Genomic DNA, 23605 nt, shown 5'->3' on the forward strand with positions numbered 1-23605 from the left:
CAAGGACGTAAAGAAAGTCTGTGACAGAGCCTACAATTATATCCAGTTTTCCTGAATCCCAGACCCTTATCTTAGTCATTAGAGCACCCATAACAGCTCTTTTCTACACTTATCCTTTAATGTACTAATGAATGCTTTTCCTTCCATATTTAACAATTTCTGTCATGAATTCTTTATTGTGTACTCAGATGCAGTCTGACAAAACCACGTTTTGGCTTTACTAAAGTAATGGAAGCATATACTTCTGATGAGATTTGGCTTCTTCAGCTAGTGGACCAGCACTTTTTTTTCTGTTACTGAATTTTCCTTAATTCTTGAAATCAGTGCTGAGACAAGTCTATTCGTATGACATTTATCTGCTGATAAACTGGGATTGTGAATATAAAATCCAGACTTCTTACATCAGTCTGAACATACCAGACATTCTCTAGGTCAGTACTTGGAAAAAGCTGTCACAGGCAGCTTATGGGGCAAGAGTGGATTTTATACATATGACTTATACTCTAGTTTTAGCATAGGAATATCTGAAGCATGTATGGGTGACTCATTTGTTAAAATATTGAATCTTGAAGCAAGGAAATCATCTTGCTGATTGTGTTTCTGTGCTTTCTAGTATGTGTCATGGAAAAAATTGTCTGTCAGGCCAGACTTTGCCTCTGAGGAAGGTCATATTCCTTTAGCACCTGTTGATTAACACAATACCTGAAACTCCCTTGCTTACTTTTAATTATTAAGCATGATTGAAACCTCTGTGGGTATTTTTAATACTTGCTGGAATGCTGAGATAGTACATATTTACCTGTTCTGGCCTGCTGGGCTGCAAGAACCCTGAAGCAGTCATTTGTTTACATTCAGATTCTCATTCTGATGAAGTTTGCCCCAGAAGACTTCACAGCTGGAGGGTGCTATATCTGCTAACATCCTGCTGAGTACTGCACTGCTCTTCCAGACCTCCTTCAGGGCTGGATAGTTTTTGTCGTTTGGGTCTCTCAGGCACCATTTCTAGTACAGAGATAATGCAAAGCATTTTACACCCTGGAGGAAATGTCAGCTGGGTGGGATTACGTGACAGTGAAGGACCAAAGTGTCAGTATTGTGGATGGTGGGAGACTCTGATGGGTCATGGTCCTGTGGCAAATAACAGGTTGAAAACGATGTGTGAGCTACTCAGTGGAATCGTACAGAGTTAATGACACCTCCTGCCTGGCTTTCTCTCTGAGACCCAGTAGGACAGAGGTAGCCATCCCATGGATCATGGTGCAGGAGGGCAGTCATGCAGAAGGAAGGAGGCCATGGTGAGGTACCATGGGTATGTGCGCTATGAGCTTGTCTGCAGAGGAGTTTGGCTGAGAAGGTCTCACCTTCAAATCACAGGATTTGAAGCATTGGATTGGGGTGATGAAGACATGCAAGGGACCCAGGGTAAGCCATGCCCTTTTACTCACCCTGTGGATGCTGCATGTCAGCATCCCCCCATGTCAGTAAAGGAAAGCAAGAGCTCTGTTGATGTGAATATATATCTGAAGCCAGTTACATCAGCTTTGTCCCAAATGCCAGGCATGTCATAGCAGAAATGCAGGTTTCAGCAATGCTGTTCAAGGTTCATAGGCTTTTCAAGAGAATTGTCAGCCCAGGCCAGTGCTGTTTGCATTACAACAGCATGAAAAATGGTGTGGAGGGAACCTAAATCAGCAGGTTAGGATTTTATTTCTGGACTGGAAAAAGAATATTTGCCTTGTGATTTCCCAACTCAGACTCTATGTGGACATCATTCATTTTTTTTTTCATTATTCCTATAATTTAATTGTGGGATTTACTCTTTGAAAAAACCCAAAACCAAACAAAACCAAAACACCACAACAATCTTTCAGTTGTGTTATTCAAAAGAAAATTTGTTAGCAGGATATGTGCACTTATTACATTAGAATGTTTATTGGTTGCTCATTTATTCCTTAAACTATGAGAGGAAGTTTGTTCTTTCTCATCTTTCCCAGCCTGGTTCTGTCTGGGAAAGCTGATAAAATCTCACTTTTTAACTGCAATTTTTCATCCTGTTTTTAGCAGACATGATGGTTGCAAATGAAAGGTGGCCACAGAGGGAGTGGCTAAAATGTCATTGTTGTACGGGCTGATGATTATTAGTCACGGTATATATTGGGAAAGACTCTTCATCATTTTATATGCCACAAAAATAGTTTGTTTTTGCTCTGAGCCCACTGAATTGCTGTTTCAGCTGGATATTTGTTGCAGCTTGTTTCATTACAAAATCTTTGGTCATCTGGATAGTATTTCTGTAGCATGGGTGAGAAGTCACAGTAGAAGCTCTAAAGCTTTATTAGGAAGAGAGTTCTGCTGTTACTGTTTACCGGGGGATAGACTACGAAGGGAAGATCGGATGTTTGTTAGAAATGCCAACACTATAATTTATTATTTTTTGGACATCCTTTCTACTTACATCATGTATAAAGCCCCTTTCAGTAGGGGCTCAATATATGTAAAATATCATAGGCAAAAGTGTATGGGAACATCCTCTTCGAGCTTTCCCTTCCAAAGGAAATCATACAGTAGTTAAACATAGTATTTTCTGAAATGCTGCATGCATATGGGTGTGGAATTGAACATGCTTAGAGCTCTCTGAAATGCTTCTCATGCTGCTATTAATATACACATTTTGCTAACGGCTTGCATTATCGACAACATTGTTGTTTACTGTACTCGTTTAAAAAATAATGGTATGTGTAATTCTCGGCAAGATGATACAAACATAACTCACGTAATGAAAACTGGTTCAAAAAGAGACTGAAGACCTCATTGTTCAGTGGAATACATAATCTGCTGACTGCTCTGTTCAATTTGGGCTTCAGACTGTAAACTCCTGGGTCAGGTTTTTTATAATCTTGGTGTGAGCTGTCTGATTGAAGCACAGACAATGGAAGGGCAAGCCAAAGGCTCCAGATCTTACTGGCATATTGTTATACCAGATTCCCAATTTTAATTTACGGCAAAAAATACATGTTTATCCCATGAGATGGATAAGAAGAACTCAAAATTGTGATTTTAATGGCAGTGGGTGGTAGTCTGAATCTGCAGCACCTTGAAACAGAGAGCTGGGAGATGTGAACCAACCAATCCTCCCAGGGTAGTGCTAATTTCCAGACCTGTCCCTCAGTCAGACCATCAGTGCCTCAGTTCCCAGTTCCCATCTAAGAGGGTGCATTGTAAAATACAGAAGAATGAGATGATCCCAGTCCTTCCTGAGTAAAGCAGAGATCGGCATGGCTGTGGTGACAGCATTCCCCCTTTGCACTACTGATGTGGCCTTTTTTCTGAAGAAATGGCAAGATTTACTGCTTTGGGGATGGATTCTGTTTTGCTTCTGGAGGTGTAAAAGAGACTTCCTACCTTGGAGTGAGAGTGAGGATGGAAAGATGTAGTTTGTACAGCACTGGAATTTTTCTCTTAAACTATTTTTTAATTAAAAAAAAATAAATGACGCACTCACTGAGACCTAAACTGATTGTAAATGTCTCATTTTGAAAATTGTGGCAGATTTTACCCTTTTGATAATTTCACATTTAAATAAAATATTTAAATTATTTACATTTTTTTTTTTTTGTAATTTAGGCTAACTCAAATGATTGGTATGAAATAGCTTGATTTACTCCAAGCATTTTTTATGGCTGCCCTCTGAAAAATGTTAGTCATCTAATTTATTCAACTAATTCAAACTAGGAAATCTGCCAAATTCTTGAAAATTCTCCAGCGACAGGAAAGGATTATACTGTGGCTTCTCTAAAGTCTGGTGGTTTTTTTATTTAGCCTGCTCACAGCTTTACATAGTGGACAACAACTTGTAGTATTGACTAATGGTTTCTTTAGCACTGGGTTAACTTTGGCATATTTGAGGTACTGGGACTCTCTCTGCAGAAAAGCAGGCAATGACACACAGCTCATTGAAAGGCTAATTCTTTGATGTCTTTTATGACCCAAGCAGGAGAGAACTGGCCTCACCCACAGGCCAACCTGTATTTATCCAAGCTGCTTGCTCCATTGTACCTTTTCCTGGTGCTAACGGGCTGTGTGAAGGAGGACACTGTGTTCCTTACCCTGCTTCCACACTGGTGAAGGCAGAGGCTTGTGTGTGGCTGCAGCAATGTTCTCTCCTATCTCTGCAGGTTTCAGGCTGAAGGGGGTCCCTGATGGCCAAAGGAGTCATGACATTTTCATACATAAATACACACTTTTGACTCTGTGTTGACACACAGACGGTTCATGATCTTAAATAACACTTGACTGCCATATTCTCCTTTGATGCTAACACAGTCATTCTGATTATGGCAGACTTCTGCCTATGAAATGCCAATAAAGAGAGTTTGGACAATTAATACTGCCTGATGACAGCAGGATTTTTAATATCCTGCTCTAACGTAGCTAGCGAACTCCTGTTTAAGAAGCTATTCTTTTCTCCTAATCCTATTTATAACTTGTTAGGTATAATTTGTAAATGGCCAACACTATCTTAGGCACTTTATAGACATAGTTTATAGCATTATTTTTTAACTGCATTGAATTTACCTTGATGCTAAACAGAGAATCCACTATTGCGCAACTATTTTCCCAAGCTTATTCTTCAAAACTAAAGGAGATTAATTTTTATTTTTTGATGTGCTTCTACAGCTTCCCACTTGCTGGTCTGAACTTCTGGTGTGTAGTTCCAAATTCAAGAAAAAATGAAAACTATCAGTAAGACGTGCAGTTTAGTTCTGCATTTGAGTGTGCACATCCATCCAGTGTAATGTCCCTGCTTTTTTCCCTTGCACATAAATATTAACTTTTAGTGAAAGCCTCATTTTCAGTCTGTATATAAAATGTATTTGCACCAAAGTATCCACTCATCAAGTGTACACACAAAAATGGCACTTATAATCAGGCATTTCCTCATTTCAGTTCAATTTCTAAGTACACAGACAGTTGCTTAAATGGGCAGTTAGCTGACTGAAATGGTTCTCTGATGGTGAGTGATGAACCATTAATGTTTGAACGAACAAGTCTTAGAATACAAGAGCTGCAGACAAGCGGAGTTGTGTTTTCACAGGAATATTCGCCCGTGCTTACATCCCCAAGTGACGGAGGCCTTTAGTCACTCAGTGCAGAATATAACCAATGCTTCCTTAAAAAGGGTTTCCTCTTAAATGACTTTCCTGAACAGATTATTTTGTGTTCGGACTGTGGCTGATTAATATTGCACTACTTATCTGGAGGAAGAGCTGTTCTTGTGAAGCGATTCTGATTGAGAAAAGCTGCAAAACAGGTGTAAAAAAATCTATTCAGCACTCATTATAGCACAACCAGATTACCAACTGAACTGTTTAGGCCTTTTAAAAACTTTTTTACTTGCTACCCAACTAAACTGTGATACATCCCAAACCACCGGATGCTGTGGATCTTGAAAGCTTACACAGATCAAAAACTGATTAAACAAACAGATTAAAAGTCTGCTAGTGTTCATGAACCTTCAGCTGATGAAATCCTTAAATTGTAGATTGCTTGAAACTAAGAAGGCGCATCTATTTTTACCTTGCTTACATCCTTCCTAAAAGCCCTCACCGATCAGCCGCACATCTTCAAGTGGTGTGCTGGCAGGGGGAGATGTTAGAACAGAATAGCTGGGCAGCAATACTGCTCACAGCTTTCAGAGATTTGCTGATGAGAAACTTCCTTGACTGGCTCCTGGATTTTTGTACTCAATATCCTTGGACTTTCCCTCCACTAATTTCTTGGTGGATTTTCTAAGCGACAGTATTTGTGCTTTCTGCACACGTCCTCACGTACTAAGAATCATACACAGACCCTGGGAAGGTAACTGGGAAAGCCACGGGGTCTCTGCCACTTACTCAGGGATCAAGGCTCAGCTGCAAAGTGCTGTATCTGAACAGCAGGGATGTGATTGCACAGAAATAAATTCAAGTGTTTGCTAAGCTGGTTTACATGATTTAATAGACGCCAAACCCTTTTCTTCTCAGAATGTTCTTCCCAAAGCTTTTTTAATTACCATTTTATTGATGAACGTCATGAAAACAATCTCAGGAAATAATTAGAAAAGACGAAGACCAAAAAAAAACCAAAACAAAAAGGGGAAAACAGATGGAAAATGAGCCTAACCTGCGGGAGCATTGCAGCTTCTCGACGATTTCGTTTTCCTTGGGTGCCCCCTCGTGTCCATCACTAGTATAGCATTTGGACTGTCACAGACCAAAAAAGTATCCACTTGCTATCACCTTATAAGGTTAATCCATTTCGAAATCCTTTGTTCCCCCCTCTATTTAGTATCCCTATGACTTAATCTTCAAATAATCCATGTGCAAATTTTCAGGTTGAATGCATAGTTTATGCCCTATCTTGGACAGTCCAAAACCAAAGAAGGCTTCCTCTGCTTGTATTTTGTCCCAAGTTATGTGCATATGCAAACTCTTTGAGAGACTTCAGCAACACTCTCAGGCCTGTTTTTAAGAGGAGCAACTTCAGCTGAAATGCCAGAGAGCTGAGGATGCTCACAGCAGCTGATCAAATCGAGGGATTAAACTTTATGCCTATAACCGAAAATATTTCCCACGTGGGCCGTTGCATTGGGAGGCTCAGTACCCAGAAGTTGAGCTATGACCAAAAAGCCAGTGAGCCTCTGGGTTTTCTGTCACATGACACTTAAGCATCTGCTTCAAATCCTATTGTCTTTATAGAAGAGGATCCATCTCTTGTGAAAGTATGGTAATTTGTCATCAGCTTGCTCTAGCATATTCCCTGCTGTGCTGTTCTGCATTTGCAGGAGCAGAGTGGGATTCCCTCTCACTCCAGGCTGGATTCATACAGCCCATTTGCATTCTTCTTACTGTTGTATGAGCAGTAGGGAAAAAAAAAAAATCTAATTCTCAAACAAATGAGAACAGTTCCTCTCTTTGAAACCTCAACAACTGAATGTCAAACACGCACACCCACGGGTGGGTTATATTCAGGGTTCCTGGAGACACAGCAGGAAGGAAATTGGTTGGTCTGGGCTAACAGACATCCTGATCACCAGTTTTTGTCACACTTAGGAGTGAAAATAGGGGGTACGAAATACGAGGGTAGGTGAAATGGAGAACAGGTTCCTTCCTCCTCCTAATTAAAAAGGAAAAAATTGCAGGGAATGGGGTTTTGTCAACACAGATTTTTAATCAATGAGCTCTTACTCTCAGGCTTCAGACTGTTTACTTAAAGGTTATTATTTTGTTAGCCTAAGTGAACTGAGTTATGGGTTATTCATTCAGCAGGCTGAATGTTATTGGTCAAAAAATGTTTGGTTAAGCCTCTTTCAAGCAGAAAGGACTAAGATCTTACAGACATGAAAATGACTTACATTTTGGCTGGTAGAAAATGATCCTACAAAAAACAGGTATTGTATGAGAAAGCTTTCATGAGAGGGAGGCAAAGGACTTCAGTCTTCAGGACTGGGAAGTTGTTTCATCAGCACTAACCTCACCTTATAAGAAGAAAAAAATTAAAACACACTTCCTTATTCAGTATGATATTAAATGAGCTTTTTTGCACAGCAGCTGTATATTACGCTCTCACTAGGGCCCTCTGCTGCTCGCATGCAAAGTGAGAAACTCCAAACTTGTTTGGGACTCCCAGAAAATGCTAATAATGCTGAAAACAATCAAAACACCAATAATTTTGGAAGGGATGTAAACTTAAGTCCTCACGGATCAGGATTACATTAGTCTCTACCTAGGTGAGTTAAGAAGAAAATTTCTAATGGAAAGGTATTTCAAAACTGCTTGCTGCAGGATTTCTTGTGTTCATGCTGGCCTCTGTCAGGGGCACAGTACACGACACAGTATACAACACAGGAGCTGATCTGGGTTGTCTTAATTAAAATATTCTGATATTCAAGGGACTTTGCTGAAGGAGGAAAATTATTTATTTCAGGGTTTTTTTCTCTATTATTGCTAAAAATATTTATCAGGGATGCAATTTTCCCCTGACATTACCTACATAGTGCATAATTTTGTGAGATCACGCTTGGTTGCTGTGGCACTCATTACCTCACAACAGCAGGAGGAACTTCAGGAAGGAAATAAACTCCAGAAGCAGAAGGAATCTGAAGAAACCAAAAGTTCTTGTTTTCACAAATACATCTCTGAGAATAAAAAGGACAGTAAGAAAGAAGCCAAGATACATATATAGTGGCACAGTCTCCATTATGATATTGCTGTTTTCCTTTCACAAAAGCCCAGAACCTGCAAATTTTTAGGTACATTGACATAATTTCACACCTGTGAGATGCTCAGCTTTTTGGATGAAACAATAAAGCTTTAGTATGTGCCCCAATGCACCTCTAAATGTGCTACAGCAAGCCATTTTGTGCTATCTATGCAGTCAGTTCATAGAGATCTGTATGTGATAACTTGGCTGCGTGTGAGTTACTTGGTGGAAGATACTGAGAGCAGAGGGTTTGTAAGAAGGTGAGTTGCTGTTTCTGCATTATCTGATGTACTTCAAAAGCTGACACATGAAAGTCTGTACAAACATCCAGCTAAGGTATCTATTCTGCTCACTTTCCTTCCCATCTGCCACGCTAATTTACATGTGGGTTGAGTGCTAAAGTGAAAACGGATGAAAACGGGTCTCTCTAGTTCAGGAACTAGTAACTGGAAGAGTTACAAAGACTTTAACTTTACAGCACCTTTGTTATGCAGTGCTCAAAATGCATTACTGAAACTGATTCATTATGCCTCACAATACTTTTATCTATGTATTACAGAATGATTGGATTTGATTGATTAATCAATTTTTGAAGCATAACAAATAGTATATTTTTGAAATGCAGATATCAGTGTTGTAGCCCCAATTTTATTTTCAGGGAACGCAGGAATTGGCATAGGGAAGATGAGAACACGAGGCCCACGTTTTTCACTGTACACCATGTATTTTTACACAACTTTTAATTATTACAGGCTTTACAAGGTGTCAACAATAACGCACCACTCAGCCACAGTGCAAATTTGTTAGCGATACTCTTTTCCCCACAAATCAAACCACCTAAATCGGGAGGAAGGACAAGGCTTAGCAGAAAGGAAATGCTATCACCTTCATTTTATCACACAGAAACCATGGCATTGATTTAGTGACTTGCATAAGGTTAGGTAAGAAGTCTATGGTGAAATGAGAGTCCTGGTGAAAATTTCAGGGAATCCTCATGTTCTGCCTTAAGCACACAACAGTCACTTAATCTGAAACACCGTGGGCCCAGTTTTGCAGAACCGGGAATACCCAAAGGCGTTTCCTGATGCCGGCCGATGCTCACCGCTGGCAGCGGAACACTGTAAAATGGAGGAACGCAAATATAATGCCTCTTTTTGAGAGCGGGGCTCGCAGTTGCTCCTCCTGAAGCCCCTCCAGAGCCGCCCCTGGTCCCCCCGAGGCCCGGCCCGCCCAGCGCGCTCCCCCCGCCGCGGCGAGGCCTCAGGAGCTCAGCGCGGCACTAACGGCGGCCCGCGTCCTCCCGCCGTTGCCCGGGCCGCGGGAGGCGGTTCAGTAACGGCCTTTCCCGCTTCAAACGGGAAGCGAGGGCCCACCGGAGCTCCCGCCTGGCCTTCTGTCGCTCCAAACCTCTGGGCCTCGCTCCAGCACCGGGTCTGGCCTCGTTAAGCGGCCTCGCACCGGCCCGTCACAGTCGCGCTCGGAGCGCTGGAGGCCAGGCTCGGCTGGCGGCCACAGATATGACGGAGAAGGGAGGCCCCAAAGCGCCGCAGCCTCCTCAGAGATGTGGTACCCGGGGCTGGCAGACGAGCCGCCCCGCCCCGCCGCTGCCGGTGAGGGAGGGGCCGTACCGGAGGGGCGGGGAGCGGCGGGCGAAGTCTCGCGAGAGCGGGCAGAGGTGGCCGCCGCCGCGCTTCTCCCCCTGCCGGTCCCGGCGAGCGAGGCCTGTGCCCAGGCCGGGCTGCGCCGCGCCGCGCCGGGAGGGCGGCGGGGAGGCGGCGGCGAAGAGGAGAAGGAGGGAGAGGCGGCGAGCAGGCGGCGAGGAGGAAGAGGAGGAGGAGGCAGCGGCGGCGGGCCGGCCAGCCAGGGCCCGGCCCGGGTTGCTGGGCAAGATGCCGGGCGGCCGGGTGTGCGCTGCCTGCGGCTGCTCGGAGATCGAGGTGGACGCGGCGCGGGGGGACGCGGTGTGCACGGGCTGCGGCTCGGTGCTGGAGGACAACATCATCGTCTCGGAGGTGCAGTTCGTGGAGAACAGCGGCGGCGGCTCCTCCGCCGTGGGACAGTTCGTGTCGCTGGACGGTGAGCGCCGGCGGGCCGGGGCGGGGCCGCACGTGCGGACGGGCCGGAGGGTGTGAGGCGGGCGGGAGGGGGGGACAGAGGTGCTGCGTGGGGAGAGGGTGCGAGGGGAGTGAGGGGTCGTGTATGGAGAGAGGATGTTGGGGGGACAGGGGAGAGAGTGGGGGGGGGGGGGGGGGGGGCAAGGGGCAAGGCTGGAGGGTGCCGTGAGGGGTGTGGGGGACAAGGACAGGGCGGGGGGGTGAGGGTGCTGTGCCGGAGGGTAGGGTCGTGGGGAGTGGGTGCTGAGGGTAAGGACAATGTATAGGGAGAAGGGTGCTGTGAAAAGGGGGTACAGGGTCGGTGCGTGGCAGGCAGAGTGCTGTGCAAAGGGGTGTGAGGACTGAGTGGGAAGGAGTGTTGTGCAGAGGAGGGAGCTAGTGCTGCACAAAGTGGGAATGGGAGACGGTGCGTGGGGGGGAGGACAGCGTGCTGTGCAAGGTGAGACAGAAACGGGGTGAGGGGAGGCGGGGATGAATGGGGAAAAAGCGGTGCAAGATGGGAGAGATGCTCTGGGTGACTCTGGGAGTGAGTTCACAAGGGACTGGAGCTCTGGGTGGGGTGGGTGCGTGAGAGGAGGTTTGGGGCTCTGTGTGGAAGGACTGGGTGATGGGGAATGGGGAGGTATATGAAATTATTTGGTGTAGAGGACAGGAGAGTTGGGTGTTTGATAAGTAGAGGGAGTATGTGAAGGCACAGATGTGGTGTGATGGAGGAGAAGGAGGCTGGAAGTGAAGGGTCAAGAGTCTCCTGTAGATAGATGGGTTGGGGTGTTTGTGTGAATGCTCTGGCGGATAAGGCCCATGTGCCTGGAAAAAAGCCCCATGAAGAGGACATAGTGTTTGGAAGGAGAGAGAGGGAAAATGGGTGTGGGGAATGTGTATAAGGAAAAAGAAACATAAGCAAGAAGAATAGGAAGGAGATTAGCAGTGAAACAAGAGGGCCTGATGGTTTGTATGGCTGTGGGGAAGAAAGGAATTGTGGTGGAGAGAGCAGCACTGCATATTGGAGTTCAGGAGTTCACTGCAGACTAGAATTTGTTTGATGCCATTTCTGTCTTCCAGCTCAGGATGCTGGCATTACATTTTTTTTTTTATAGCTTATGAGCAGCTCTTATATCCTTCACTTTTTCCTGTAGTGATGTGGAGACTACATTTTTAAGGGCTTGTACTGCTTTTTCCCTCCCACCCAAAATTATGCAGGACAGATGGCATGCAAGCAAGAGCTCATTTTGGGATGCCTTTATCCTATGAAAAAAATATCACAAGGAAAAGAGAGAAGTGAACCATACTGAGGTTTTTTCTTCTGAATGAATGAATTGCACAGTAGTTCCTTAAGTTCCTTTAAGGGACTTTTTCCCTTTTGTGCAAGTCCTGAGATGCTGTTGTTGGCTGATCTTTTTTGATGGATAGTGCATTAATTCCTTGATCTTGTACAGCTAGTTACCTGTCATATGTTACTGTGAAAAATAATTCTAGCACCCGTGAAGACAGATAAGCACCGTGAGGATAGGTGGGTGTGTAAAAGTGAAAATGTAGCTGGAGCACATTCTAGCATGCTTATGGTAGCTTTATCTGGCTGGCATAAGATGTGGTTGCAGGGGCTTCACTGTGTGTTCATACTGTCATCTTCTAGCAAGTCTCCATGTGTGGTAGTGTATGTGTTTTGGTGAAGTGTTGTTTGTGGAAACAATAGGAGAGGACTTTCAGAATGATGCAGTTTTTAGATTTGCTAAGATACTGCAAGGATGAATGCGGCCCCTGTTTCACACAGTAAATATTTTAAGGAAATTGGATATGGGTGGTTTATGCTGGTATAATTCTTTGTATTCCAAAACAGATGCTTCTGTTGTGAATAATTTTTTTTTGCTTGACTTAAACCGAGTGATGCAAGCTAATCTGAAAAGATGTATTTGTGCTGCAGTAAGTGTCCTCATGATGTGTGCTTGTCTATTATGTTTGTATTGACACTTATTTAAGTCCTTGGGAATCGGGAGAAAATCCTTTCCTACATAAGCAAGACAGTATCTGTATCTGAGTGTTGTGCTGGCTGGAGAATTTCCAATGGGACGTATATTTCTTTTAAGTCAGAAAACATGTACTTGCTAAAAGCAACATTTTCTGGTAAGCATAGTTTTCGGTGACTTCTGATTACATAAGCAGGTTTCCATCAAAGCTACCTGTTTTTAACACCTTTTCCTGTCATCTTTGTCAGATCTTTAGGTCTGTGGCTCTGAGGGATCCGCTGTGTATGAAATGCCTTGAGCTGAGGCTCCTCGGACTGGTGTTCATGAGCAGCCCTAATGTGTGGAGTGTTTGCAGTGTCAGAGGTGCCTGGGCTACTGTTTTTGAGACCCTGGCTCTTGGTCAGTAGGGCTGGGTGACTCGGAGACTGCTGTCTAGGTTTTGCAAAGTATGAGGACTGTCAGGTTCGCTGTTGCAGAGCTGGGAGTTGGATGGGGCTCTTGGTGTCTATGGGGTTCAGAGTTCCTGGTTGTGCAACAAGATTCCCCAAATTCTTCCAAGATCTACAAGGCCTTCTATTTGTGTGCTGATATATGTTGAATAGTTATAGATGCCTTTGTGTGTAACTTATTTTCATCTTCATCATAAAGAAGGTGAAGGGAGCGGAAAGCACTGAGATACTGTTACTGACTTCTCTTTGGTATATCTAGGAAAACATTTTATTTTACCAAGCTGCATGTTAAGGATCTTCAGTCTTGCATTTGTTTGCTGAAGGAGGAAGAGAGTCCTGCTCTTATTAATACATATTATATATAAATACAAAGTGGCTTCTCTAGATCATGCCAAGTCCTTGCTAATAAGCCCAGCAACCTCACTACAAAACATGGGAAATCCCTTCTTTTTTTCTCTCGGGGCTGGAAGAAGGTGTGAGATCACAGTTAAGTTTTCCTAGGCAGTATTTATGTTCAGCTATCAATGTGCCTAGTGTAGGAAGCCACAGCCTCAACACTGACTTTCACAGAGAAGTTTGCTATAGCCAGTGTTTTCCAGTGCAGGTGTGTGAGTCTGTTTCTTTCTGTTGTTTTGACGGTTTTAACAACTGAGCATTGGTGTGCTGAGAAAGTGTGAGCTTATCCTTGGCTATGAGTGAGAGATTTTGCTTTGCTATTGCATGAAGGTTTGGGGAAATGCAGGTTTGTAAGTCTATCGGGCAAAAGGGTGGAAGCAGTGAAGGACGAAAGAGGTGGCTGTACAGGTAAATATTGGGGAAGAATGTTTTTTAGCAAAGTGGCATGCCTTGCAGATCTTTTTGGAGTTTTCTAAAGAAGTAAGTGGACAAAGCAGATTGTTGGATTTGCAAAGGGAGCTCAGCAAGATCCTTCACCAGGAGCTTCTAAAGAATCTGAGCCATCATGGATAAGGGGAAGGTCCTTATAGAGCACAGTAACTACTGAAATGATAAGAAATGTAGACTAGAAATAAGTAAATCTCCTAAAGGAGGTGCCAGTGAAGTTCCATAGAATCTGGGTTGATGATCTGGCAAACAGGTGAATGGTGAGTTAACGAGGTTTGCTGGCAACACTAAATTATTTGAGGTAGTAAAGACTGTAGAAGGATCTGTTACTCTTAGTAGCTGGGTAGTAGGATAACACATGAGATTGAGAGTTACAGTGAGAGGTAGGATTGTTCCTTTCTTCCACATGTGGGATGGTAGCATCTGGACTGGCTAGTATAGCCTAGGGCTTAATGGATAGCTGTGTAAAAACATTTGGCCCAATGGTTATTCGTAGTACAAGAAAACAGAGTGGGGAGGGGAATGCTAGAAGTTATCAGGAAAAGAATATGACAGCATATACATACACTGTTACAGATCCACAGCACTATCTGCAACTTAAATACTGTGTGCGGTTCTGGTGTGTTTCTCTCTTTTCTTCCCCCTCCTCAAGAAAACCTCTAATAGAACTAGAAAAGATACAGAGAGGAAGATGGGGTGATCAAGAGGAGGGCTTCTTGAAGAGCTTCTCAGTTAGAATGACTGAATAGACTTAGCCTTTTCAGACTGGAAAAGAGATGATTGAATGGGGACATAGTAGAGCTCTGTAAATGCAGTAGAATAACATGGCAAGGACGAGCAATTGTTCAGTATCACATAATGCAAAAACTGGGGTGCGCCAAGAAAAGTATCAGCTAGCTTATTTCAAAGGTAGCATATAGGAGGTTTAGAAGCATTAGGAGGGTTTTTGTTGTTTTTTTTAAGACGAAAAATCTAATTCAGTTGTGAATCTTATGTTGCGGATGTTAAAAGTTTACATGAGTTAAAAAAATGACTGGGCAGACAGAATAAAAATGTGTCATGGCAGTTAAGAAAAGATACTATTTCTGGTTCAGGAAACCCTTGAGCCACAGATCTCTAGACTCTGGGAGATTATATGAGAGAAGTATCGCAACAAGCTTTCCTCTTGTGTTTTGTGTTCACTGGTAGGTATGTATGACCTGTGACCTCACTGTTCAGAGGTAGGGTACTGGACTAGGTAGTCCTTTGGTCTGACTTGGCACAGCTGTTCTTTTGAGTCTGCAGAGGAAGATCATGTTCTTTGAGCTCTACAAAGATGCTTTTGAGGGTTTTGGCCATTCTTTTAAAACAGGCTGAAGAATCAGGGGGAATATGGTTTTGCAGTATCAAGTGTAGGTGTCCGTAGGTGTTAATATGGGTTTTTTTCAGCTTGTGTTTTGGGAAGTGGTGAGCACAAAAATCTAGTTATAAGGTATGTCTTCTTGAAAATGCTTAGCCAATGCTTCTGATCTCCTTGTGAGAAGTTGGTAGTAGAGATACTTAGAATTGGGAGAATCTATAATGAGGTGTCAAGAAATCTAGATTTCTTTAGAGTAAGGTTTATGAAGTTGTATATGCAGTACTTTGTGATAAGAACCATGAAATATTCCCTGATGATAGTTGGGGCATATAAAAGGAGATAGTGTGCTTATATAAAGATGCAAAGAGAGTGCTAGGCCATCCTACTCCTGATGAGATGCCCTTTGGAGATGGGCATGATGTCTCCATTATTATGTCGTCTGTCTTGGTGTAATAACACCAATGCTCTTCATTGCCATGGTCTTGATGGAAATGGAGGATATGATTGCAGGTTAGCCTAATCCCACAATTCTTACTAAGGCTGTCTCTCAGGGAGTGACAATTCATCTCTTCTTGTGAGGTACCTGTTGCACGCTGGGTCATGAACTGGTAAGTTCTTTCACTAGCAAGGGGATACCCTCTTCACGCTCTAGAAAGGGGCTACTGTCTATCTTTCTATTGATCTTGTAGGAAAGTCCTCACAAAGCACAAACTAGTGAAAGCTTTGATAGGCCCTGTACTGGTCCAGTTAATTTTGAGTCCCAGTTCTGTTGCAAATGGTCACAACTAGGTGGGAGTCCAGCTTGAGGCTTAACCCTGGACATGTTATACTCTTGAAGCTTGTGAAGGCCGTGTGTTGAAATTGAGTTTCTGAGCTTGACTGATTTGACCCTGAAAAAGTCTGCAGATACTAGTGGGAAAGGGTTGTCATGGACATTTGAGTTCCAGGGAACTTTGTTATTTGCACAGAAAATGTTTGAGACATGCTTTTCCTAGCTGAGTCTATTTTTGAAGAATAACTATCCACGTTATAATTGATAGCCAGTTCAGACTGTCTCAAACTAGCCAAAAGAGGTTGTTCTCTGTGGCTTCCTGCCAAATTTGGGGAGCATTTGAATTAAAAGTCCTCATTCTGCTAATTGGAATGAATGCATCTTGCCTTTTTTTTTTTTCTTCATACCTAAGTTCTTAGCAGACTCCTACCAGTCACAACATTTCAATGCATCCCAGCATGAAGTACAGCAATACATGGTCTAAGAGTGAGCTACATTTCTCCCTCTCCATTATACTGTAATTGCATCCTGGAAAATGGAGCTCCACTGAGCTCTTCTCCAGTCTGCATCAGTTCTATGGCAGCTGCTTTTTCAGAAAGGCAAGTTGTGAGTTGTGCATTTGAAGGTGGTTAATTTTCTGATCACTCTTTCACTGTGTCTGGGTGGGAGTCTCCTGTCTTGTGGTAGTTGCTGGGAGAAACTATTTTCACCAGTTTTTTCCCCAAGGCTGATAGGAGAAAAACCTAGTATGATGCTGAAGAGAGTGAGGGGTGGAAAGCTCAACATGGTGCAGAAACTGATAGTCCAGATCTCTCATCAGCTTTTTGTTTAAAGATGCTGAAAAAGTAGACGCCTAGGGCTTCAATCTGACACTAATCAAGGGAGAAGAAAACAGTCCCACCTGAGAGAACTGATGTGCAGGCAGTGCAGGGGCAAGCTGGAAGACACAACTGAGAAAATACAGCACGAGAAAAGGGCACTACAAGGTGTACTGAGCTTGTGGTCCTGAAACATACTGTCTGGGGAGGCTCAGCTTCTTTTGTTCTGTAGCCTTTACATGCTTGGTAGTTGAGCAAAATAGCATCTGATAAGCTTCTTGGGCGTAAACCATAAGGCAGTCTGGAAACCTGGCCGTTAGAAGTGTTGGGGATCTCTGTGTGTGTGTGGTCTGGTGGCAGGAGAGCTGCCTGCTTTGCCAGGCACTGCTGGCCCTTGCTGTCCCTGACCGTTTTCTCCCTGGGGCTCCCACAGCCCCGGGCCCCATGTCAGACCCCCAGGGGATGTCAGCCCCTGCCCCAGCGATGCTGCATCAGAGCTGGTCTCCAGCTCCTCACAGCCCTGCCCTGCCTGGCTATGGGCCCCGCTGAGCCGGGCCTGTGTCCCACCTGGTTTCAGCCTGGCCCTGTGGCTCTGCCCAGCCATCCCGGGGATGTGTCTGACCCTGGTTCCCCTTGCTGGGCCTGATCCTGACCCCCCACATGCAGGCTGACATCCCACCTGGGCTCAGCCCATCCCTGGATTCACAGAGCTGCCTGATGCCCTGGGCTGTGACTGCCCCTGTTCTGCTACAGAGTTTGGGGTCACATCTCTGGTAAAAATTTAAATCGTAATAATTTTTCAGAAGCTTTTAGCTAGCTCTTAGTGTGTGTCTTCTCCAACCAGCTGCCTATTTTTACAAAACTGACAAGAAACCTTGTAGTTCTGAGACCTCTGTCCTCCTCTTAGGTTTGTTTGGGCAGAGAGGAGAGGGGTGGGCAGTGCTGCTGTGTGTGCTGTTTTTCTCGGGAAAACTGGGATAAAAAATGGAGTTTAGCATCATGAAATGCAGCCTCCATAGTTTGAGATGACAGAACTGTGGGATGGAGAAGAGAAGGTGGAGCGAAGACCTACAGGATACTACTTCAGTAGGAGGTTTATGGAATGATCGTAGGCTGGCCGCCAAAGTGGGGCTCTTGCCCCACAGAACCTAACTCTGCCTTCGGGATGTCAGGTGAACGTACATCACTGGGGTGTCTGTGCGAGGTTGAACAGCGTGACTGTCTTGAATCAGCTGTACTGTTTTGTGGTTGATTGCTTGGAGTTTCTATTTGTTTTGGTGACTCTTGATTAAAAATACATAATAACTAAATTATTAATGCACATTTTCTTCTTTAAATGCTAGGTTGGCCTTTGTTATTTGAGATTTACAGTAACTAGTGTGAATCGAAGTCTCCTTAACATACTCTTACATAGTCACTAGACCAGGAGTTTTTAGGATGGTAATGACTATACAGTCATAGTCATAGAAATGGGAGACTGCAAGGGGCATTGACAGCATTGGACCAACTTCAGCACCGAGTCAGGATCACGTAGAGCTCATGGCTTTTGTACAGCATACATACGGTATGACTCTCCATCTCCAACGTATATGAGTTTGCAGGATATTAATTTGAGGCTGGTGGAAATAATGTTGTTTGTGGAAAGATACCTACTTGCTTTTGCTCATAGGGAGAAAGGAAAGTTGTGAACTGCTTAGCCCTTAACACACCAAGTGTTTGTTAAAACTTCTAGTGTAGGAGGCTCCACAACACTTTCAAGTAGGCTGTTTCAAATATTAGAATATCAAGGAAAAGCTTTTTCCTGCTAATACAATTTTTTTGGTTGCAAGTAAATTATAAGCAACTTACTACAGTGACCCATTTGCACTGCCTTAGATGCTGAACATGTACCCTTACTCTGCAGTGTCTCTTGACAAATTTAATGTAGCTTACCCTCTAGTAAAGCTGTGGTATGCTCAATTTTTCAGGTGTGCCTATGGAAGCTTACTGAAATTTGTATGTACTATTTTATCCTTAAAAACTTTGTGATGGTTTTCCATCTACATTGACTTCAAGTATAGAACTTGACTGGTATTTGGATTGATTGAAGTATTTCAGTCCTTTGGGGTTTGTGGAAATGGAATGTTATTGTCAGCAAACTGGAAAGGAGAGGGACTAGATAAAGGGAGGAAAAGCTTTCTTAAAATTTAAGTGAAGTTTACTAGCCATTCATTTTCTATGCCTTTTTTTCCTCTGGAACTTTGTATGATGGACAATTGCTGTCACAGTAAGTGCTAGGGAGACAGCTGGTAAACAGGATGAACTCTGTGTTTGTATCAGATTCTGTAATTTTGTCTGTTCAGTTGTTACATACAATAAAGGATTCTTCTGTATTTTTCATTATTACAGAAGTGGAAGGAATAGGGGGTTTGTTTTCACTTGGTACTTGTTAATTGGTTTCTGTGTAGGATATATTGATAGAACAAATCCTGACATAAAATATTTCTTATAATGCAGCCTTGAACACTCCTGTAGTGGATTCCACCTGTAATATACACATTATGCTTGAAATGAAAACACTAGATACAGAAAAGTAAAAATAATGTTAATATCAGCAAAAATTCTCCTAAATGTGATCCAGATTTCTAGAGATGACACTAATTCACAGTTAATTTTAAATTATGTAGAGTGGTCATGATGTAGTTTGCAACACAGAAGAAAGTATGGATATGCTGGATTTACAGACCTTTTTGGGAAATCCTGGAGAGTATTTATGTGTTATACTTTGTTCTAGGTTTTCTCATTACAAAACTAATCCATAATCATGTTGTGTTGGGAAGGAAGAGGGGAAACTTGGCATCTATTTCGTGCAAAGAAAATAATTGTCTGCTATATGTTATAGTGAGATGAACTGAATCAATTTTTGCTTCTCTTCTGAAATCCTCCAGGTGGCAATCTTGCATCAGTTAAGTGTATAGTGGTTTTTTTTTTTTTCTGACATTAAGTCTTTTATATGCTGGCCTTGTGATGGCAACAAATGCTTGCTTGGAGTGCAGCAGAGTATACTGCTGTCAGTTGTGAAAATACTGGCTAGTGCACGTAACTTGGACGCAGACTGGTTTCATAGACTTGAGCAGCCCTAAACTCGGGTGTGGTGGACACAACAGTGTATTTATCTTTTTGGTTGGTAGTTATGAAAATAAGCCCATAGATAGCTACGATGGAGTAGATTAAAGGCTTGTCTATGTGAGTTTGTTCAGCAGTAACATTTCATGTGGTGTGTGCAGATCTGTTAACTTCCCTGTAAAAATGGCTGAGAAAAGAATTATTTCGGTTCCAGACTTCAGTAGTTTTGTGCATTCAGAAAGCTTTAATCACATCATTTTGCTACTGTAGGCATGAATTGTAATGGCACATTTACTTACTTTTTTACTTTTATGGCCTAACTTAAGCGGGAAGCTCATTAATTTTTTATATTAGATTATCTAGTCTACCCTGATTATGAAACCGTTGGTGTGCTGCAGTCTGCATTCTTTACCAGACCCAGATTTTTTGCTGGCTCTGTAAATACATGGGCTTTAAATTGAAGGTTTTTCTCCTACCTTATCCTGAAGAAAGGGCTGGTGTGTTTTGGTTATAATTTCACAGGGAAGGATTTCGACAGGACTAGCCCTATCAAATAGCAGATACACCTCAGTTCAAGTTGCAAGCAGCTTCATTCCCTGTCTTCACTTGCTCATTTATGTAGAGGAAACAAAATCCACAATGCTAGGACTGAATCTATTTCTTCTCCAGGTGTTGAATCTGAAAGTCAGCATGTCACTAGCTCTCAGAAAAGTGCCCTAGCTCTCAGAAAAGTGCCCTTTAAGCTGCAGATGCCTGAGCTGTTGCTCTTTGCCCCTTCTGTATGGAGGGATGTGATAAGTGCTGTTCCTGCTATCTGTCGTCTCTTTGTTGCTGTTCAAGGTTACCACAGACTTCAAGCATTGCTTGCTCCTTTTACTGTTCAAGGAACATTTTTGTAGAGAAGCAGTGATGTGACCTCTTTTGTGAGTCGGTGGAGCAAAACAGAAGCAGCCAAGGTGCCTGGGTCTGACCCTGCACATGGCAGCTGTGCTCAAGACCGTGCTTCAAGGAGTGGACGTGGGGACGGCAGCTCTTGGCTTGCTTGAGGGACAGTCACTAGAGTTCAGCACTGGAGTAATGCGGGGTGATGGGCTGGGTCTGGACCTGCATAAACTTTGACCAAGTATCATCAGGTTTCCAGGTGTATGATCTCCTGCATCTTCAATTCTCTTCTTTTGGTGTCTTGGGGCACTGTAGCACACTGGGAGAACCACAAAAAAAATGGGAGTAGCTGTACTTTTGAGCTGCCTAAGACAACTCTCTACACCTTCTGTTGTCCAAAATTTCATGTAAATGTCCAAAGCTAACTTGGAGAGGAGGCTTCAGTTATGCAAAGCTGAGAATCTGAGTCAGTTTCTAAAAATAATGAGTAGATGACAATGTACCTTGGTAGGTGCCACCTTGTGAAGGAGGATATTTGAATTGACTTTGGGAAATGTTAGTGTTAATGTTGAAGATTTGGCAGGCAGTACTTGAAGACACCAAATAGTTCTCGGATATATTTTTGTATATCTTGAAAGCTGAATGTGAAAAACCAAAAGCCTGTTTAATTCACTTTTGAAGTTGCAGAGGGAAAAATGGAAAAGGTCAAGAAATGTAAAAATTTCAGTTAAGCTGGGATGTTAATTTGGTTGTGCCTAGCAATTGCTGTTCCTTTCCTTTGTACTTTTGAAATGACTAGCTTTGTAGGGATTTTTGTCTTTAACTGAATTTGATGATTTCACAGTTTTCTTTTTTAAGAGTTAATCTTTTTATTACCCAGCTGAACAGTTATGTTAATGAGTTTGTTTTGCATTCTGCTTGTAAAGCTTAAAGCTGATGGTGAGACTTCATAGTCAGTGGCAACATTAGTTTGCAGTTCTAAGAGTGTAAGTGCTCAACAGACTAGTTTTCTGTCAGTTTTCAAAGCCAAATGCTAATTGGAGATGCACAGTCTTTCCAGTTAAGTCGCTGAGAAATGGGCACATCAATTCTGATAGCAGAATTTGTCTTTCAGATAGCTCTGCTGGTATCTGCTGCAGACTCTATAGCTTGGAAAGAAATTACTTTTATGTACAGTGTTATATCTTGATGCCTAATGAAAAAGAATCTTAAAGAACAAAACCACTGAAATCTCAGCTTAACTTTATTTTGTTTGTATTCTTTCTGGATTTTAGCTTCTGAGTAAGTTAAATTATTTTGTTAATAGTATTGTTTATCACCACTGTAAGATTGTTTTTGTGCAAGCTTTTTATCAGTAGCAGAGAAACCTGTGAAAGAGTAGTGTAGCTGGTTTGATGATGATAGTCCAATAGAGTTCAGTATTTTGGTGTATTCAAAGATAGAGGGGACAGAAAAGCAGAGCCTTTGTGCACAGGAGGGGGCAATGGTGCCTTTGACGCAAGTGCTGGATGACTCTGCTGCCTCCAGCCTGTTTGTTCCTGCTCTTGCCTGGCAATTTATGGCTTCCTCTGCTGCACTGATGCTTGAGTGTGTGCGCTCCTGCTGTAAATCAGACAGGTGAGGTAGCCTGAGGTAAAGTAAACCTTAAAACAACGGAAGAGGAGGCTAGGAGGCAGAATTTCTGAAGCTAGATTTGCTACTGAAGAAAAGGAACATAAAATATTGCCACTGTTGACTTTTTTTTTCCCCCCAGACAAACCATTCTTATTAAATGTACATCAAAAATGTTATGTGTGCTAGGGTAGTTCGGTAACTTCTCTCTATTTTGGAGCACTTAGGGAAATATGAGACTGTACGTATAAGAAGGGCAAGGAGTCATTGCTGTCTATAATAGGCTGGAGGAAATACAGAGTAGGGAAGGTTACCTCTGTATCCAGCGAGGAGGTCACGATTGAGTATTTTTCATTCTAATTAGGATGTTGGGCTGAAGTACTTAAGCTGTGGAGCATTTATGTGAGAGGTTCTGATTATTGTTTGTTGAAAAGAGCTGTTAATGAAGTGAAAGTGAAGTCGATTTCTGTTGTGGATAGCATTGGAAACCTAATTCAAAGGTTGTATGGAAAATTAAGCTTCGAAGGCTTACAGACAGTAATTCTGCAGGAATATTAGCTTTTCTGTTTGGGGTTTTTTCCCCTCAACATAGATATACATTAAATGGAGCTGAGAGGAGACTAGCTAAGTCTAATAAGAGTGAACAATTTAGGTCACAGTTTCTCATCACTTGTACCTGCTATGGAAGTATCTCATTCAGGTGTGTAGGAGAAATGTCCTGAACTGCTTTCAAGTGACACTTCACTCCTTGATATGTTTCTATCCTAAAGCCATTCTAGTTTGTTCTAGAGAACTGGTGTAAGATGAGAAAACAGCCACAAGAACTTGAGGAAAAACATCACAGACATCAAGATTACTTTTTTCCCTATTCTGAAGAGCAGACTACTTGAATTAAGTAGAACTCCAATTACTAACAAATTGTTTTCAATCCCGTGCGATTTAGCTTTTTGGTATCGCTTGCTGTTAAGCTGATAGATTCTAATAGCCTTCTTGAGGTAGCCTGATTGTTTTCTAAAAAAACTTCCTGCTTTAGTGGCAGGCTATTTCTGTCCTTGGTAGTTTAATTCCCTGTTCTGCGAGACTGGTTTGCATGAGTAGTTCCATTGACTTCCAGAGGACTCTGCATTCAGGCTCCTCAGCATTGGCTCGGATGCATAAACCAGCCTCTAGTCTATGCTAATTTACAACTCAGACTTATTTTAGTCTCCAGCTTTTCAGGGTGTAAAAGTAGCAGTTCCAGACTTACAGTATTTGTAGCCTAAGTGGCACTGTGTGCACCTAATGTTAAACTGACGTTATGTTAAAGTAAGTGTTATGTCTGTAGTAGCCAACACAGTCATTATTGAATGCTAAACATGTTTTATGTTCTGTAGTGCCAGTAATTAGCTATTAAAATTCTGTATTGAATGTTCTTCAGGCAAAAAATATTAACTAAGCAATTGTTTCATTTACTTTGAGAAATATTTT

The 23605-nt window shown here is 42.7% G+C and overlaps 1 protein-coding gene across 1 annotated transcript in view; it reads left to right on the top strand.

Annotated features, from left to right (window-relative positions):
* Positions 1-9924: 9924 nt before the first annotated feature.
* The window catches only part of BRF1 (BRF1 general transcription factor IIIB subunit), a 181262-nt gene continuing 167581 nt past the window's right edge, over positions 9925-23605 (top strand). The window contains exon 1 of the mRNA XM_074869047.1: positions 9925-10317. Within this exon, the coding sequence (XP_074725148.1) occupies positions 10131-10317 (187 nt within the window). The 5' untranslated portion in view covers positions 9925-10130. The remainder of the gene's footprint in view (positions 10318-23605) is intronic.

This window comes from Strix uralensis, chromosome 4 (assembly GCF_047716275.1).
Source record: "Strix uralensis isolate ZFMK-TIS-50842 chromosome 4, bStrUra1, whole genome shotgun sequence".
NCBI lineage: Eukaryota > Metazoa > Chordata > Aves > Strigiformes > Strigidae > Strix > Strix uralensis.